The sequence below is a fragment of the Kogia breviceps genome, chromosome 4 (genome assembly GCF_026419965.1).
Source record: "Kogia breviceps isolate mKogBre1 chromosome 4, mKogBre1 haplotype 1, whole genome shotgun sequence".
In the NCBI taxonomy this organism is placed as follows: domain Eukaryota; kingdom Metazoa; phylum Chordata; class Mammalia; order Artiodactyla; family Physeteridae; genus Kogia; species Kogia breviceps.
Genome location: NC_081313.1, coordinates 12,288,882 through 12,308,177, shown reverse-complemented (window position 1 = coordinate 12,308,177; position 19,296 = coordinate 12,288,882). Strand labels below are relative to the sequence as shown.

At 44.8% G+C, this 19,296-nt stretch overlaps 1 protein-coding gene and 1 long non-coding RNA gene across 3 annotated transcripts in view; one reads left to right on the top strand and one right to left on the bottom strand.

The window, feature by feature from the left end:
- Nucleotides 1-268: 268 nt before the first annotated feature.
- Nucleotides 269-5,557, bottom strand: LOC131754907 (uncharacterized). Its single transcript, XR_010840085.1, has 3 exons — nt 5,420-5,557; nt 1,431-1,620; nt 269-508 (listed from the first exon to the last, which is right to left on the bottom strand). It is a non-coding gene; the product is annotated as an uncharacterized lncRNA (long non-coding RNA).
- ANKH (ANKH inorganic pyrophosphate transport regulator) overlaps nt 4,754-19,296 on the top strand; it is a 144,673-nt gene continuing 130,130 nt past the window's right edge. Inside the window, exon 1 of one of the 2 annotated variants that reach the window (XM_059060282.2) lies at nt 4,754-5,325. In XM_059060282.2, coding sequence (XP_058916265.1) covers nt 5,230-5,325 — 96 coding nt within the window. In that variant the 5' untranslated portion in view covers nt 4,754-5,229. The remainder of the gene's footprint in view (nt 5,326-19,296) is intronic. The other variant, XM_067030808.1, reaches the window with a different exon arrangement.

Genomic DNA, 19,296 nt, shown 5'->3' with positions numbered 1-19,296 from the left:
ATTTATAAAATGCATAAGGCATACACCTGTACTCTGATTAAATCTGCCTCAAATCCTCTTCTCAAAATAAGAGGAATAAACAAACAAAAAAATGCATGACATTTATCTATCCGCTGTCCATAATTATTTTCTTTTGATTTAATTTTATGTTTCAACATGTAAAACATAAATGTTTCCAAAGCCAAAATTAGATAATAAGGTACATTCAGAGAAATTCTTCTTCTGTCCCTGTTCCACGCTGGTCTCTTTCTTCTTCCCCCATAGATAAACATTTGAATAATTTTTATTTATACTTCCAGTGTGTCTTTTCACAAATATAAGTAAATACACACAGGCACACAGAGCCATAGTCATATTTCTCTCCCTTTTTACCCCCAAAATAGCATACCATTTCACAGTTTGCCACCTTGCTTTTTTCAAAATATTCTGCAGATCACGCCGTACTAGTATGTAGAAATCGTCTCCATTCCTCTTTACAGCACAACATTTTGAAGCATCTGTGTGGTCCCTTTAAAAATATTATTAAAGAATTTATTAAAATTGAGAACTATGACTCTTTTTTAAAAACTTTATTGACGTAGAGTTGATTTACAATATTGTGTTTAATTTCTGCTGTACAGCAAAGTGACTCAGTTTTATATATATATATATATATATATTTTTTCATATTCTTTTCCATTGTGGTTTATCACAGGATATTGATTATAGTTCCCTGTGCTCTACAGTAGGACCTTGTTGTTTATCCATTCTGCATATAAGTTTTTATCTGCTAATCCCAAACTCCCAGTCCATCCCCCCCCCCCCCCCCCCGTCCTCTTGGCAACCACAAGTCTGGAGAACTAGAACTCTTGACAGAATTGAACTAGCAAATTCTAGCTTGTCTACAGCAAATGTTCGATTTCAGGATAATTCACCCATGCCACTCACCTCCTACCTCCAACTGTTGAGATATACTGAGAGTATAAAATTGGGTTTCATAATTAGGCCAAGCAAATTATAACTAGGCTTTGGGCTGGAATGACACAGAGATGGCAAAAGTTTTGGGGAGGAAACAACTTTTCTTTTTGTCCTCTGGAATCTTGGATATGGGCAGAAATCATGACTTCATGAAATAGGACAATATTTATATGAACACAATTAAGTAATCTAGACTCAGAAGCCCCCCCTCACTGCATTCACAGTGAGCCATGTCGTAACACTTCACTAGGCCCAGATCGAGGACCACAAGGCTTGAATTTATATATAGTCTACTCTATTTTGGAGTAGAGTCTACTCTACTCTATCTTACTGATCATTTCAAAACTGGACACCAACATCTGGGACTGAATCTTCCATAGAAACTATCTGTTAAATAAGTTGGTTATACTAAATACATGATATGGGATAATTCTGTGTGACCAGTGTAGATAATTCTATGAAATCAATCTTACACAAATCTTTATGGCAACTGCTTCCAGACCAAGTCCACTGCTATGTTTCCAATTTGATCCCATTGGGCTCCTCAAATCAAGAACACTGAGTTGTAGCGTTCTAGAATTTGATGATCTTAAACATGACCTTTCATTCTGTCCTTTGGAGCTGAAGCTCCTTGAGGGTAACTTGAACATATTCATTTATGATCTATTACAGAAAAAAGTAAATCAGACATATATGTAACTTTTAGTTTCTCTTTTCACATTAGCGTCTTCAAAACTTAGCATTAATAATTTTAGGCATCAAAATCATAGTATATCGCTAGTCATCTATGAAATTGTTTTGGGAAGAGTAATTTTTTCCATGCTCTGAAATCAATGCTAACTTGTACTTCTAAGGAAGTTTTGTAAATATTTTTTAAAACTCTTTTTCTTTTACTTTTTATAAAGTTATATAGGCCCATTGTGTTAAATACTGAAAAGTATAAATGAAAATAACACTATGCAGCTGTAACTAACCACTGTTAATAGTTGACCATATTATTTTCCAGCATTTTTTCCTATTAGGTACATAATTTTTTCTTACACTGTTGAATATAAAGTCTGTAGATCTCGTAATGGTCTTTGGCTGAAAGCAATCAAACCTAAACTAAAAACTTTGTACACTGAAAGTAAAGCTGTACCCTCTGAAAGATAACACTCTCTGAATCTAATTTAAATGATTGCGGTCTCTTCTTGGCTTCCGGGTAATTTAGAAAACTTCCTACTCATTACCATCACCTGTATTATGGAGTTATCTTTTCAAACAACTGCGAAGTTAAAAAGAGGAAGAGAGAGAGAGAAAGGTCAAAAACTCCCTTCGAAATCGATCAGATTTTTAAACTTTGACAGAAAAAAGAGTAATTAATTGTTCCATTCAGTTCCACATTGCCATAGTGTCATTGAAATGCAAAGCCCTTTCAAACCTAAAAAGTGCTCTTTGCCATAATCAAAGATGACACTATTAAATCATTTATTTTAAAAAAACACACTTAGGGCTTCCCTGGTGGCGCAGTGGTTGAGAATCCGCCTGTCGATGCAGGGGACACAGGTTCGTGCCCTGGTCCGGGAAGATCCCACATGCCGTGGAACGGGTGGGCCCGTGAGCCATGGCCGCTGAGCCTGCGCATCCGGAGCCTGTGCTCCGCAGCGGGAGAGGCAACAACAGTGAGAGGCCCGCATATCACAAAAAAAACACAAACAAACAAACAAAAAAAACAACAAAAAAACCACACTTAGAATACTCAAACAAGGGTGATGACCTCTCATTGATTCACTGGAACTCTCTCACCGTTCCTTCTTAAGACCAAGGTGTGCGTTTGTATCAGCACCAGCAATGCGGCTGGTGCTTGTCCAGGGACCAACCAAAGCAAACCGGGCTTGCTGAAGGTCTATTGAGAACCTTACCAGCCCCACGTTCTAGACAAAGGTCAGAGTAATGAGATTGCTTTAAGTAAAATTGCTAGTCGACAGAATGGATAAACCATAAGGTGATATTTGCTCTAGAAAAAAACTCCTTTCCTGAGAATTCCTTTAAATAATAGGCTGTCTCGGTATATTTAAAACAAGATCCAACTATATTAAAACACACCTTTCAGGAACTTGCTCTTCAGGAGACTCCTGTGCACAAGAACTTCCTGTTTTGCTGGGACATCTCTTAAATAATACTATTCGACATATCTAACACAATAAATAATTACCAGAATTTCATTTTAATTATAGGGCATGTAATTTGAGGTTACAATCAGAGCTAGGAGGTAAATTAGCTTCCTATTTCTCAAGGCCTTGCTCTGTTTGGAATTTTAAAAGGTTTTTTAAAGGCATAAAATATGGAAAACATTTAATATTTTCTAATAATTGTTAAATACCTGAACCCAGGAGGTGGAGATCTCATGCTTACTATGTACACAACTTTTACACTGCGAAATGTGAGGTAATAGGCTCGTTCCTGGGTGCACACTTTATTACTTTTAATAATAAATTAATTTATTATGCTCAGTAAACGTTAAAAGATGCATTGTGAGGGGGCAGTGCAAAATAATACAAGCAGGACAGGCTACATAACTTGCCGACCCCTCCTTCAAAAATCACTAATTTCCAGAGGCAGAACATTAAACCGGGCACAGCTCCTTCTAAGTCCTGGCACCTTTGCGAGCCTCTAGGTCACACACCAGTGAATCCGGACCTGCACACGAGGCCTTCTTTTAACCCTCCTTTAAGGTACAATGATTTTCACGCACGCTCTCCCTTCTTGAGGCGCTTCTCATTCGCGGCCTCGACCCTCTGGTCACAGCGCGCTGGGGCAGAGATGGATGCTGCCTTTGCTGCCTGCCTACTGTTCCTAAGCTTAGCTAAAACACTCAGCATGGCTATTATTAACCCTGAAATCACTGGGGCAAGTATTGTAAAACAGATTTTTCCTTCTCCTTTTATATTGAAAAGAGACTTCGAGTTTTGTTGTTCTTGTTTACAATAGCGGTGCATTGAAGAGAATCTCAGTTCACAGTAGGCATAGTCCGCCGGAGGCAGGTCTGGGTACCCCAAAGGCCGGCCGGCCCAGCCTGGGCGCCTGCGGGGACGGTCCCCGCGGCCCTCCTCGCATTTACCCCTGAGATGCGGTCCCCGTCGCCCCTGGACACCCTGAGAGAGATGCCCCTTTTCTCGGTCTCTCGCGCCCGCCAAGAGCGACGCCTCCATCTCTCCCGGGCCCCCAGCTGTTCAGGTGGGCCCCCAGCAGGTCCCCTCCGGGAGCGGCCTCCTCCTCACGTCCCCGCCTGGCTCGAGGCGGCCACCCGGGCATGGGGGCTGGCGCGGGGACAGTGGGAGCTTCCCAAACCCGCTCCCTCCCGGCCCCTGTGCGCCCCGCTGCCTCCTCGCGCATCCGCGCTCACTTCGCCGGCCCCGGCGGCCAGTCTCCCACACGCCCCGGCCGGTCGCCGGACAGCGCGGGGACCCCCGGCCCGGGCCCCGCGGGGCTGGGGCGACAGGGCCCGGCCAGGGAGCCCGGGTTGCCCCGAGGCCTTCGGATCGCTGGGTGCGCCCGCCCCTCAGGCTCCCCCCGCGGTGCCCTCGGGCTTCGGGCCACGCGCCGTCCCCGGCCCGCTTCCCCAGCAACGTCGCGCAGTCTCCCCTCGGTCGACAAGGGGCACCGCGGCGAGTCCCACCCCGCGCCGCCGGGACGCGGCGGAGGCGGCGGCTCCGCGGCCTGTGCGTGCGCAGCGCCCCACGCGGCCGCACCGAGCGCAGGCGGCGGCGGAGGAAAGGAGGGCACCGCCCGCCAGGCCCGGCCCGGCCCCTTCCCCAGCCCGCCGCCCGCCCCCTGGCCGCAGGCAGTGTCAGCGCCTCCGTACCCGCCCCTGATTTCCTCTGCACCGCGGCGGCGGCGGCGGCGGCGGTGGCGGCGGCGGCGCCTCCTCGTGCGCGCGGTTATTTATTTCCGGGCCCCAGAGCGCTTATAATGGAGCCGCTGTCAGCGGAACCTTCTGCCGCCGCCGCCGCTGCCGCCGCCGCCGCCGTCCCTCCTCTTTTTTTTCCCGACAGATCTTTGTTGTGTGGGAGGGCAGCAGGGATGGACTTGAGCTTGCGGATCTCCTGCTAGAGCAGCCGCGCTTGGAGAGGGCGCCGCAGCCGCGACGAGGAGCCGCCACCGCCGCCCCGAGACCTGGCCGGTCCCGGCCTCAGTCCGCCCGCGCCCCCGCCCGGCCTGCTCGGCCCGCGCCTCCCGGCAGAGTCTCCTCCCGGCGGCAGATGTGTGTGGGGTCCGCCCACGGCGGGGACTATGGTGAAATTCCCGGCGCTCACGCACTACTGGCCCCTGATCCGGTTCCTGGTGCCCCTGGGCATCACCAACATAGCCATCGACTTCGGGGAGCAGGTAAGCCCCGGCCGCGCCCGCACCCTGCGCCCTGTTCCCTCTGCCTTGGCCTTACACGCCCGTGCGGCAGGGGATGGGGACAGAGGATAGTCACCTGCTCCGAGCCTCTTTTTATCCTGGAACATTTGGTTGGGCTGACAGCTTGTCAAAGATGACTTTCCAGCATTCCATTCCCCCCCCCCCCCCCCACCAGTTCTTCCGCAGACTTCTCCAGCTGTCCCTGGAAAACGTTAAAAGACTGGAGGGTTTGGAGCTTCACCTACAGAAGGATTTTTAGTGCACAGAAGGAGTATTATGTAATTTGTGATTATGTAAACCTCTGGTTTGTAAGTAAAATGTAGTTTCTGATAGCTTTAGTGGTGGGGTTTTTATTTATCCCGAGTTTGTGGTGATGTGATCATGGGGAGAATTTTGTATTAGAATGTGTCCAAGTTGATTTCCCAGGTACTTCTTTTTTTTTTTTTTAAGCTCATGTATGGATTAGAGGCGTCCCATATGTGTTCTGATAAGCCAACCATTGGCCATCTCTAGTTTGGGTTTGTTTTTTTTTTCCTTTCTTTCCGTCTTGCACCACTAAAGAAGGGGAGCACATTTTTGTTTGTTGCCTTCTCATCCTTGTTTCTTCTTCATGTTTTCCCCTATTTCTCTCCATGTGGCGTCATTGCAAATCGAGCGCTGCAGCCTCTCCAGCAGCGGGGCACTGGTACTTCGTACTTTGTCTATGCGGCCCGTTTTCGCAGGCCTGCGGCGGGATGCAGTTGCATTTTTAAGACCGGGAAGAGGATTGGGGGAAGAGGGTAGCAGCCTGTCACCCTGATGGGCAGGCGTCGGAACTGGCCCCCGGCATGTGATTGAGCAGCTCCTGACGTTGTAGTACTCATTTCTTTTCCTTTAAGTCAAGAGACCTCAAAGGATGTTTATATAGAAAAGGCACCTATCTTGATGCACCTTTAGTTTTAGAAAACCAAACAGTTTTTCGGAAGGGGGGTTCATTTGACTCCTCCTTTTGATGAATATCTGCTTGCATTTGTCTCTCTGTGCTCAGAACTTTTGATTGACTGCAACTGTTTAGCTCCCGAATACTTAGCCCACCTTGTAAGCTACTTTTTAGTTCGAATTTTGTTGCTGACCGGTGTTCACAATGTATTGCAGCATAGCCTCTGGAGACCTCTGTCTAGCTAGTAAGCCAATTTATTTCCTTTGATGAAATATTACATCTTTTCTGTTGCCACTTCGCTCTGCCAGCGCCTCTCCAGGGTCCCCCAACGGCTCCTCTGATGCTCCACTTCTACCCCCACCCCCCAAAACCTTCCCTTTTTGCATAATTAACTGGTGACTTTGGGCATTTCCTCTAATCTTTGGAAAGGTTTTTAGGCCTGAATTTATTACACTGCACATTTTAGATGAGTCAAGTGCTGTGTATTCACCTCAACCTTTTACTGTTTTAAAGCTTATCTAATTGGAGCTGCTCCAAAGGTTGTCAGAAAGCCCAGGCTGCTGACCACACATAGCTTCTCCCTGAAATGTAGCAGCTGTGTGTGTGTGTGTGTGTGTGTGTGTGTGTGTGTATTATATAGGGATAACTGGAAGAAATGAGTATTCTTTGCCATAATTAAATGGCCTGAAACATACCACGGTATTGCCTCACATTTGCCTTGATTTAATGCAAGGTGATATAACTAAGGATTTGATTTGAGTGTAAAGAAAGGGGTCTCCCTGAGGTCACAAAAGGGAAGCTAGACATAAAGGACGACTACACAGGAGGTCTATCCTAGTGGGTCTAATAATTCACACTCATCCTTGATAGTTGCCAACCTCCTTGTCATAGGTGACATAAGCGAAGTGCTGGAAGAGTTGTCTTGTTGCACTGAAGCAAGTTTTATCAGTAAGTGTCCTTTGAGGTCCTTGTCCCTTAAGCACCAGTGTACTTATGAGGTTACAGGCTGCCTGGTGGTAGAGATATTTTATCAGAGTTGGGGTAGGGAGATGGAGGGAAGAAATTGATATGTTTCCAAAACCTTGCTTTGCCTTCTGGTATCAGATGATAATTTTGCAAAAGGGGGCAGGGTGCAAAGAACAGAACTTACTTTTTCTTACGGGTAAACTGGAGGGAAAGAATTGCAATGTGAGCTAAAGAGTGACCTGGTCATAGGTGGGTCATGAATAAAAGAACATTTTACCCCAACTGCTTTGAGGCACAGTAAAGAGGAGGAACAATGAACCTATTATATACAAATACGGGTCTATGGTAAACTTCTGAAAGTATGCAGCTCTTGATGTGGAGTCTTGTCATGTTCTATGGACAGATGGACACATGTAGGTTTCTACCGTTCTTCTTTCAGAGTGGGCAGGTGTATATTATACCTTGCTATGAGTGAACAATGATTCACATTTCAGTAATTCAGGAATCCGTTATGTAGAGCTCTCCCTGTAATGTTATAGGCCAGTCAGGGAAGAAACCCCAATATTATGGAATATTTAATGAAATCTATCATCACAGTTTTCAATTTTGATGGTGGCAGTAATTTGGGGGTGGAGGCAAGTGTTGAATTCTACACTGAAAAAAGAAAAGCTGTATGGAATAAAATGACCTGCTTTTTAATATTAAGCATAGGCACCATGGAAGAAATGAGAATACACCCTTATTGCAGAAACCGAAACAATGTTTGTAGAACCCTTTAGGTGTGTAGAACACTTGATGATAGTTGCAGTATATGTGGAATTAGCATTTTATTTCTATTTTTACAGATTGAGAAGCAAAAGTATTCATTGCTTCCATTCATCGAGCACTTAGTACGTGCTTGTAACATCTCAGCACGTGTTATATACGAGGAAAGAATAAGAGGCCTAGGCACGTTAAGGCCTTTGTCCACGATCACACAGGCGGTGCAGGCCAGAGCCGGGCTCCAGCCACATCCTCCTGTCCCTTAGCCACTGTGCTCTCTGCTTGCCCACTGAGAGCCACCCCCGGGAGTTCTTAGACATTTAGAGGTGAGTTCTGGCTTTTCGGAGTTCCAGCCTTGGCTTAAATGTAATCTTAGCTGTCATAGTTTGAATGCTAAAGACTCAGCAGATGTAAGCTAGTCATAATGAGGCTTCTCAGGAAAGGGAGATGTGACCAAGAAGGTCATGTAAGAAGGGCCAGATTATCCAGATAATTAATTAAATCAATGCTGTATCTTATTTTGACAAGGTTGGCATAGCCTTTGATTAAGAGAAGAGGAAAAAAGATAAGAAACAACTGATAACTTCACAAAATTATTTAGAAATCACTTAGTCTGTATCATTAGAGCAATGTAGATTGCTGATGGAAGATACGAAGATACATTGAAGAAATACAATGCATTTCTTCAGAAGGGTCTGCAAATGTCCATTTGATCTCACCATATTCAGAGGACTGTGATTTCTGTTTAAAATTAAACTTGGCCCAAAGTCCCTGAATTCCTCAAAAGCCAAGTTCACCAAATTATGTAGAATAAATCAGTGATTTTTTTTTTTTTTTTAATAAGGTACCTAATGACACTTAAAATGTTAAGGACAGCTCTTGAGAAGACTTGAGAGAGAAAGAAGTTGAAGTTGTTCTCACTTTAGAAGGAATGTGTTCTGCTCAGTGCCAGGCAGTCTACTCTTTAACACTCAAGACGTTACTTGAGTTCTTTCAGGTAACCCTGAGTGAATCACTGAATTTGCTTGGGTCCAATATAATAGATCAAAGACCCAAGGGATTTATCTGTGAACGAGGAGTTTCGCATATGGATTGTTGATTACTAGAGTAACATGTATGATAGGAATGTTTCATGTTTCCCCAGCCCTCCTTTCTAACTTAAGAAACCTAGAGTTAGGCTTCCACAGTATAAGAGGGTTTCAAGTTACTAACATCACAAAATGGGGCAAAAAAAAAAAAAAAACAAAAACAGAGAGAGAGAGAGAAGCCCAGGAAAAGTAGCATAATAAATGTTCTCCTCATCTACTAAGTAGAGAAATGCCCCCCACCCCACCCCCCTTTAAAATAAAGGTCTCCGGGAAGTACAGGAATTTTTTTTTTTTTAAGTGAATGTTGTGCATGGCACTGGCCACTACTGGGCAGGGACTGGTCATCCTATGTCACTAAGTGATGGAAGAGACCTCCCCAGGCAGAGCCTGCCCTAAGTAATAACAAAAGTGTCCATTGTATGTTCCACTTTCCAAAGTACTTCCAGACAGAAAAGTAAATCCCAGGTTAAGTTTCGAAGTAACTGTCGGTGAGAGACTGTTTTCTCCTCCAATCTATTCTATATTAATGGACTAAATCTCAAAACAACATTTATTTTTTTCTAATTATTAAAGTAACACATACCATTTAAAGTTTGGTTACATATTAACAAATGGAGGAAAAAAGTAAAAATACCTCTAATTCGACTCTGAAGAAAAAAACCCCTTTAACGTTTTGTGTATCTCCTGCCAATTTTTTTTTTTTTTACATAATTGAGAATATACATATGTGTGTACATATATATATATAATATATATATATTTCACAGAACACAGAGGCATTTTTCCCATATCACTTAAAAGTATTTAACTGTGATTTTTAAATAGCAGTATAATATGTGCTTGCATGAGCATACAGTAATTTCCTTTGCTGTATATTCCCCTATTGTTTAAATGCTGAGGTTTTTTGTTTGTTTTTTCCAACATAAAGTTTCAATGAGCATCTCTGTGTAATAAGTAGATAATGTGTTTTCTCTGACTGCCTTGGGCTTTATGCCTAGCATAATTTGATGCCTGTTTCAGCTTCTCATTCATACATAGAAAATGAGGTCACTGTCAGTCCGTACTTAGTCAAGGACACCGTGACCCCCTTAGTCCAATCGATACTCCCTTCTCCACTGTGTTTCCCAGTTTTCTTTAGATGTACATCTGTGTTTGAAGTACCTCTCTTTCACTGCACTTAGGTAAGTAGATTATTTCTAGAGCCACAGAGGTATAATTCTGCGGTTTGTTTCTTTACTCATTTATTTATTGAGCTGGTTGGATGACCAGCCTAACTAGTACTTTGTCAGAATACGTCTTCCCAAGTATCTCCTTCAAAAGCGCATCGAATACTTTTTACATCAAGACGATATCTAAATCTCTTTCTAGTTATACTTCTGATTCTTTAAAAGCAGTTTTAAACGCGTACCAAATAATATCGTTTATAGCATCATCTCACTTTTTTGATGTGACAAGCCCAGTTTTATATTAGTGGCCAGTAATTGGTTTCCATGTCTTTTTGCTCTGAAATAAATAAACCTCTTTAAACTTACACCAGAGTGACTTGGGTCATATCTACATTTTAAAAATTAAATCCAGTGTTTTTTTTAACACCTATGACTTTATTAGTTGATGTGGCAATGTCGTAGAAATATAGAAAACCCTGTTTTATTGCAGAATTATCTAGATATCAGCTACCTCTCTGAGTGCATTTTCTTGATAACTGAAGCTTATCCTTTTTTTTTTTTTGATGCGGACCAATTTTAAAGTCTTTTTTTTTTTTTTTTTTGCGGTACGCGGGCCTCTCACTGCTGTGGCCTCTCCCGTTGTGGAGCACAGGCTCTGGCTGCGCAGGCTCAGCGGCCATGGCTCACGGGCCCAGCCGCTCCGCGGCACGTGGGATCCTCCCGGACCGGGGCACGAACCCGTGTCCCCTGCATTGGCAGGCGGGCTCTCAACCACTGAGCCACCAGGGAAGCCCTAAAGTCTTTCGTGAATTTGTTACCGTATTGCTTCTGTTTTATGTTTTGGTTTTTTGGCCGCGAGGCATATGGTATCTTAGCTCCCTGACCAGGGATTGAACCCGCACCCCCCTGCACTGGAAGGCGAAGTCTTAACCACTGGACCACCAAGGAAGTCCCTGAAGGTCATCCTTTAAAATGCAAATCACTGATTTTCATTTTCTTTTTGTAGTACAAGAAATCTATGTTGCACCTTTCTCTACCGTATTAGATAAATACTATATTCAGAGCTCAATGAACTGTTTTTGGTGGCTTGTGAAGGTTGCTGGCAATCAGCTGACAGGATATCCACTGACAGGTGATACTCAAACTACTTAACAAAGATGTTGGCACCGACCGACAAAATAAAAATAATAATTAATAAAAATAGCTAATACATGTTGAATACTTGCTTTTTAATTTTCTGTTTTGGATCTGCTCTGGGCCCCAGAAACTAAAATCCATTAGAAATCCATGAAAAAATGAAGAATAAATAATTTTGGAGGTCTCCCTTGCGAAAAAGGTATATACACTTTGTTAAACTAGCTCTCCTGCCCTGCCCTATTTTGGTTTCTGTTCTAGAGAGATTCTAGAGTCCATGTCAGGTAAGTGACCTTTGCATAAGGGGAGTGTTGCCAGGTTTGACACAGGCCCTGCTCTCAAAGCAGGTCCTATTTGAGAAGACGTACATGAAACACTTTTGCAGTCAGAGCATCACACCGCAGTCCGTGATGACGTAACGCAGGGTACTCAGTACTTGCAGTAGCATCGGTGAGTCTGTGGTCATGGCGATGAACGGCAAGCTACATAGAGGCAGTTCTTATCTGGAGGTTGTCACCCCTGCCTCATTCTCTGTAAATTCTCCTGTCCCCAACGTGGATACCACCCATCTGCAAAGATGAGAATAGAGTCACAGGATAGGGAAATTAGCAGACTTCGAAGCAAGCCGTACAAACCCCAGGTTTGTTTCTGTTTTGTTTTAATTTTGCCATTTCTGTGGTTTGGGGATCATTCAGGGGCTATGCCAAAAACCAAGTACTGCTCACGATGCTGAGAACAAATGAGCTTAAAATGGCCAAGACTACAGTTATCTCAGTCAAATGAAGACTTATGCATCACAGCTTTCTGGTTCTATGTGACTGCTTCTCCACGCCAAAAATGTTTTCCAAGTCCGCCTTGGGAAGGGAAAGGACTTAGTTATTTGTCAGGGCAAAGGTGGTATTTATCCTCCTAGACAATGAGTTATCAGAAAACAGCCTGGACAGCTGGTCCAGGAATGCCACGTGGTCCCAAGGGACAGATGGACCCGCTTCCTTTCTTGTGGGAAGAGTACCTTTTGGTCTAAGTTAGCTCACGGGCCCTAGCTGGCTTTTACATTTTTTATGGGGTTTTGCTATCACAAGATCAGCGAGGCTTTCCATGAGTCTGACACCCAGCGCCGTTACAGGGTTGCCTTTCTGTAGATGGGCTTGTCAGTATAAATGGGCAGTCCTCGTACCAGCGTGGGTCCACATCTCTGTCCCCAACCTGAGGGCGGGGGGGGGGGGGGGGGGCTGTGTGTATGGCTCCTCCTTCTCCACAAGGAGGCGAGAGGCGCCTCCAGGCCCACGTTCCCAGTGCACCTGCTGTGCCTCGTCTGGGCTCATCCCACCTGGGTGGGGACTGCGGCAGGCCGTGGGGACCTGTGACTTCAGGCTGGGAGGAAGTTAAAAGCAAATAGTGGGACTCCCTGGATAAGAACTTTCCAGGGTGACTAGAAAGGTGAGGCTGAGGCTCCTCGGGGGTGTTCAGTTTGGAATTCAATGGCTGAAAAGCTGAATGTTTTTAAAAGCAGATTAAGGAGACTTTCTAGGGAGAAAGCTGAGGCAAGAATGAGAGAGGGCAGAAGTTGGCTTTGTGGCCGCAATCCTCCCAGGATGTGAGAACTAAAAGTAGCTTATTTTGTGAGAGAGACAGAAGGGGTTGGTTTGGGTCGGGAAGCTTTCCGGGTTCTGGTCCAGCAAGAGCGTTTACATGGTGAAAGCTGCTCACTCCTGGTTGTCTTAACTAGATAACAGTGAGTCCACATCCATAAGCTTGTCAGAATCCCTGCTCAGTTTTTTTAGAAATATCACATTAAGCCTAGGGAAGTTTTTGAGTCCCGGACTGTTGTTTTTTCCTGTGCCCATTGGCTTAGGTGTGGCTGCTTTGTGTTTCCAAAGCTGTCTTTAGGATGATAAGAAGTAGGTATGCTCTTACTGCTGACCCATAAACAGCCCCGAGAGATCTGTTGGCCACTGGGTCATGCATTTCAATACAGGGGAATGGTAGTGTGTAGAATCTAAAATAGCAGATTACAAAAAAGAAAAACAAATTGTCTGAGTGCTCTAAATGGTTTGGCAGGAAAGTTGCGGCGCTGGGACACAGAGGTCTCCCACGACGTGTGGCCTCAACTTGACATTTTAGAAAGACAGACGGCGCAGAGCAGAGTTAACAAGTAGCCTCGCCTCATAAGAAAGAGGTAACCGTCACCTCCTCACAATCCTAGCCAAGACCAGCGCAGCAGCAACTGGAAAGACCCTTGCCACCAGCCCGATCCAAAATAGGGAGTCAGGGGTCCCTTCTCTGCTCCACACTCACATTCAGCTGTGGGTTTTTCTTGGGATGGGTTTTGATTCTCACCCCCTGCCTTTTCCGATGCAGCGTTGTATCACCTGAGGCCAGGGCGTACCTCCCCTTCTAAACTTCTTATTTACTCTAATTTCTTTTAGGCTTAATATGTCTTCTGTCAGGGGAGGAGGCTGGTGAACCTGCTTTTCTTTCCTTTTTAAAAATCACAGTATCGTTTGCATACCGTGAGGTACACAGGTCTTACATGAGCAGGTCCGCGAGTTCTGACAAATGACAGATGCACACCGTACATAACCCACACCCCAGGCAAGATATGGAGGGTCTCCATCAGCCCAGAAGGTTTCTGGTGCCCCTCCCTCCGAGGCCACGGCTGTTCTGAGTGCTGTGGGAGCCTTTTTAATTGCTAAGACAAAGTGACACACACGCCTTTGGTCCCAGATAACTGAGTTCGCGGCCACTCACCGTTATTACAGTGTGTAGCGCTGCTACTCTTTCCTGTTGCGAAATACGGCTCAATGTTGTGGATTTTAGTGGATTTAAGGCAGGTAGAAAATCTGACTTTCTGGGTAAAATAACTTTTCCCTTTATTTTGTACGATTGGGTGTTTTTAATTCTTCAGTGCTTATACATCCTTCAGTTATATGGACTGCTGATCATTTTGATTTTCAGACATGCTTAAAAATTAAAGTCTGCTTCATACCGTAAAACGTAAAGCTAGTATCATAAAATGAAATGTGGTACGTACATGCTGTGGACTATTTATTCAGCCTTAAAAAGGGGATGAAATTTTGACGTATGCTACAACATAGATGAAGCTTGAGGACATTATGCTAAGTGAAATAAGCCAGACACAGGAGGACATGCTTCTGTGTATGTGGAAGTACGGTTCCACGTATATGAGGCACCTTAAGTAGTCTAAGTCATCAAGACAGAAAGTGGGATAGCAGCTACCAGGGTTTCGGGGAGGGAGGAATGGGAGTTATTGTTTAAGGGGTAGTTTCAGTTCGGGGTGAGTAAGTTCTGAAGATGGATGGTGGTGATGGTGGCACAAGACTGTGAATGTACTTACTGCCACTGAACTGTATACTTTAAATGGTTAGAATGACAAATTTTATGTTATGTATAGCTTATCAACCTTTTAAAAATTTTCATTAACTACATAAGCTGCTCAGAAAGCTGGTGGCTTTTGAAGAGGATCTCTCTTTAATAAAATTTTTGGTACTTTTATTCTGGTTATAGTCATTGCATGAAGAAGAAAAATAAATAAAAGTATCAAGAAGAAAATGAGGATATATAGCATTATCTCTAGGCCCACGACCTAGAGATATTGCTGTGTATTATTTTAGTGCATGTCCTTCTCATCTCTTTTCTATCCGTGTATTTTCAAACAACATTGTAACCTCTTTCCACTTTATATCACAGGCAGTTCCCCTTGATTTTAAGTATCCATCTCAAATATGATTAATGGTATTCTTTCACAAGGATACACCATAATTTCCTTCACAATCCTCTGTAGCTAGACGTTCAGTTTTTCCTGTTTCATTCTATTAGAAATAGTGCTCTGAAACATTTTTGTTCAGAGATCTTTGCTTCTGATTATTTCTTTGGATTCACACTAGAAATACCTGTGCACACGCGCACCTTTTCACGCCTTCCACTGTGTGCGACACCACATGGCTGTAGAAAGTTGTCCCAGTTTCCCCTGCAGGCGCCTGTCGAATGTGGACCCAGCCCCCAGTGGACATTCCCAACCAGGGTGCCACTTTACCATCCAGTGAGTTCTGCCCCCGGAAACTGTGTCCTAGTTCTTTCAAAGCCACATGGTACTGAGCTCCTCCAAATGATTTCTTTTATTAAAAGCATTTTTTAAAATGCTGAGACATCATTTCAGTTTTTCATCATGTAATACTTTTAAACTCTTTCAGGACTTTCATTCTTTTCAGTAAGCACTTTTTTTTTTTTTTTTTTTTTTTTTCGGTACGCGGGCCTCTCACTGTTGTGGCCTCTCCCGTCGCGGAGCACAGGCTCCGGACGCGCAGGCTCAGCGGCCACGGCTCACGGGCCCAGCCGCTCCACGGCATGTGGGATCCTCCCGGACCGGGGCACGAACCCGTGCCGCCTGCATCGGCAGGCGGACTCCCAACCACTGCGCCACCAGGGAAGCCCCCCAGTGAGCACATTTTGGACCAAATACTCCCCTTGGGATTGGGCAGAAGCCCAGGGAGGAAAAGGAGTGAGTGGCTTTTACTCATACATCTGGGAAGGTGTCTGTCCCTGCAGGTTTCACGGCAGAGAAGAGTGCTGTTTTTGATGAGTTCATTGATGCTCAAGAAGTTTGCGTCCCCAAACTTCCTGGGTGAACTCGTGGGAGAGGAGGAAAAAATTAACCAACTTTCCAAGGTGCCAGCTCCTGCCTGAGGCTCCTGGCATGTACGGTGGGGTCGTCACCTTCCCCAAGTTAAAGATGAGCATATTGAATAGCTGTGCCAGGTCGTTCAGTCTCTCTGCAGAGCAGCCAGTCTTCTCTGACCAATAGTTCATGCTTAGGGTCTCAGAGGAGAGTATTGGGAGTTGACTGTTCTAGGGAAAATGCAGATATTTAGGGGAAATAGAACAGAAAGTGTTCTTCTCTCTTTTCTACCACCCTGCCCCTGGGTTCTTCAGTTTAAACTGGTCTTCTTGCTGTTTAGAGCCCTCCTTGGAGAAAGCAGCAGAGCAAACAGAGAGGGGAAAGAGTTCATGCTTATTGAGAGAGGCCCTGAGTCCCTGTGGCTTCTCTGTAGTTGCTAGCAGTGCTGCAAGCTGACTGCAACATGGTTGAGAGAAAGAATGTGCACTCCTGATAGGCCCCCCTGGACTTGACCTCCTCCATCCCTGCACCCACTGGCTCTATGACCTTGAGCAAAGAACTTGACTTCTGGGGGCTTCAGCTTTCCCAGCTGTTAAATGGGTATAAAGGGTTTCTGTACCTTCTTTTGGAAGTGCAGACCACACAGAGACTAGACACAAAAGAGCTTTGGAAAGTCTGAAGTGCTGCCCCTATGTAAAGCAGCATGACTCAGACTTTGAGCCAGGCATGCTGCCGCCACACCTGTTTATTGTCACCCATCCTTGACTAGAGCCGACTGTTCTTTTGCTCTGTATTGAATCCGTGACTCGCGTTAAGGGGACTTGCTAAAGTAGAGCCGGCTGGGTTAAGGGCAAGCAGGGGCAGGCACGTGCTGGAGGACAGATGCTGGAAACACTTGGATTTTACATGTGTGTCAGCAGTACTTTCGCTGGGTTTTGTTTTTTCCTACTTTGGGGGAAAGATGTTTAAGGCTGGATTTGCTCAGTAGTGGGTTTTTTGTTGTTGTCTTTCTTTGTTTGGTTGGTTTTAGTTGAATTACTAGGATTTAGGTAACATGCACTTTTTGAAATGATAGGTTAAATTTCATTTTCTTTTTGTCATAGGCTGCTGTTTGACACAGATTTTGGGGAGGGTAGCTACAGGTACCACTGGCCCCTTCTCTAATCTAGACATACAAATGGGACCAAGCCTTTTTCAAATTTGTTGACCATTATGGCAGTAACACACCAAGGTGTTTGAAACAAATTATGGGGGCCGCTTAAAGAGCTGAAAGTTGTAACCCTCTTTCTCAGGTGCTTACTATACTGTTTTGGAGTGTTTTCCCTATTAAATGGAGAATAGTTTCACTATTAATGGAGAATATGGAATGCAGGGGGGCAAGAGTGTCTTCATCAATGTGTTCATTCAACAGACGTTTCTTGGACACCTACGGTGTGGCAGGTCCAGTGCTAGTCACTAAAGACGGAACAGGACAAAGGACTGACTTTTAGCTGTGCAGCGATTAACCTAGAAGGGCAAACAGACAGGCAGGCACCTACCGAAGAATGTGATCAGGTCTGAGATAGGGGAAGAATAGGGGGTTTATCCCAGGATCCTATAACCCATCCTAAGGGTCAGGGAAGCTTTGGTTCCAGCTGAGACCTGAGGTCGATCTAAAGAGAGTGGCGTATCCGCTATTCTGGAAAGCAAGAGAGTTCCAGGTGGAAAATGGCAGATTCTTCCTGAGTGGGACAGTACCCCATCAGTCAGGGTAAGGAGTTTGGCCTTGATCCTTAGGCCACTGGCGAATGCTGAAGGGTTCTCAGTGGGGGTGTGAAGTGCTTGGATTTGCATATTCGAAAGATAACTTTGGTTTCAGTGTGGCTAATGAATTAGAGAGAGGTGAGAGCAGAGGTGGGGAAACCAATTAAGAGGCTCTTGGGGCCACCACCGGAGAGCTGCAGGAGGCCTAGAGTAGGGCCGGGGGCGGGGAGGGAGCACTAAAAGAGAAAAGCTGTCTAGAATCAAATGGACTTGGCCACCGGGAGAGGATGAAGCTGACAATGATGTTACCCAACTTTACACGAGCTGGTTTGGGGTGAGCTGGTGAAGAGAGTGAGTTCCATTATCAGTCATGGCAATTCGTTAATAGATCTAGTGCGATGTTTTACATTGCTTGCCTGAGAGAGAATTCAAATTATGCATAACCGTGGGAACAACAAGGAATACTTAGTAACTGGATAGCAGCGCTGCTCTGTTTCTCTCTTCTTCCCCTCCCCCGCCAGGGGCCACTGCATTACATTATCCGTAATGGGAGCTCTTTGCATTTTCAGCTAAATGCAAATACTAGGAATATTCATTTTTTTCCTTCAAGCTTTGAAAATGCTTCATTATAATGCAGTCAGTTCTCAGCCATTTGCTTTAATGAAATAGTGATTGGAAAATTCAAAATACTTCGGAGTATTTGGCATTGGAAAACATTAGGGCTCTGGAGGAAGCAAGTTCATCCTCATCTTCACTGTGCTGTGCTTAGGATGATAATAGTACAGTTAGACCAGGGCCTGGCGACAGCAGAGATGTGTCATCTGGAATTAAATTAGATGAGGCTCCTTGGTTTTGCTCCCTCTTTCTGTGTGGTAAATGTTTACGTTGTAAACAGCAGGGAGTGGACCCACCTTAGAGGGCTTCTTTGTACGGCTTTATGTTTGTGTGTTTGTATTTTGGTGGTGTCTACAGCTTACAGCCAGGCTGTAACCCATAAAAATCATTTAGAATACATTTTGCTGTAGAAATAGTATCAGAAATTGTGGTTAGGTGTCCAGGCCCCTTGACCAAAGTTACATTTCCCCTAATGTTATTAAAATATTATCGATTTGCAACGAGCAGCAGTAGAAAACCATGCTGTTCGCATAGTCGTCATTGGAAAAAGCAGTAATGCTGAAAAATATCATTTGTCCTAATTACCTGTATGGACAGTTGGCTTAATAACAATGTAGGGGAGGTGCTGGCACGTGGGAGGGGAGGAGGTCGGTGCCACGGGCCTTCGAAACTGGGTGAATTTAAAATCAAAACGTCTTCTCGATCCACGTGCCTCATTGGCTGTGATTGCGGCCATTTGAGAACTCATAAATGGGAGTGTCCAACAGTCCTTGGAGGATGAATTGACAAGACTTGGAAGAGAGATGGGTGGATGTGAAACAGAACCCCTGGGGTGGAATTAACAGGTGGGACTGGGCAGATTCTCCTGGGTGGACTGTGGGAGACGGAAGAACAGGGGAGCCTGAGGCTGGACGCCGCTTC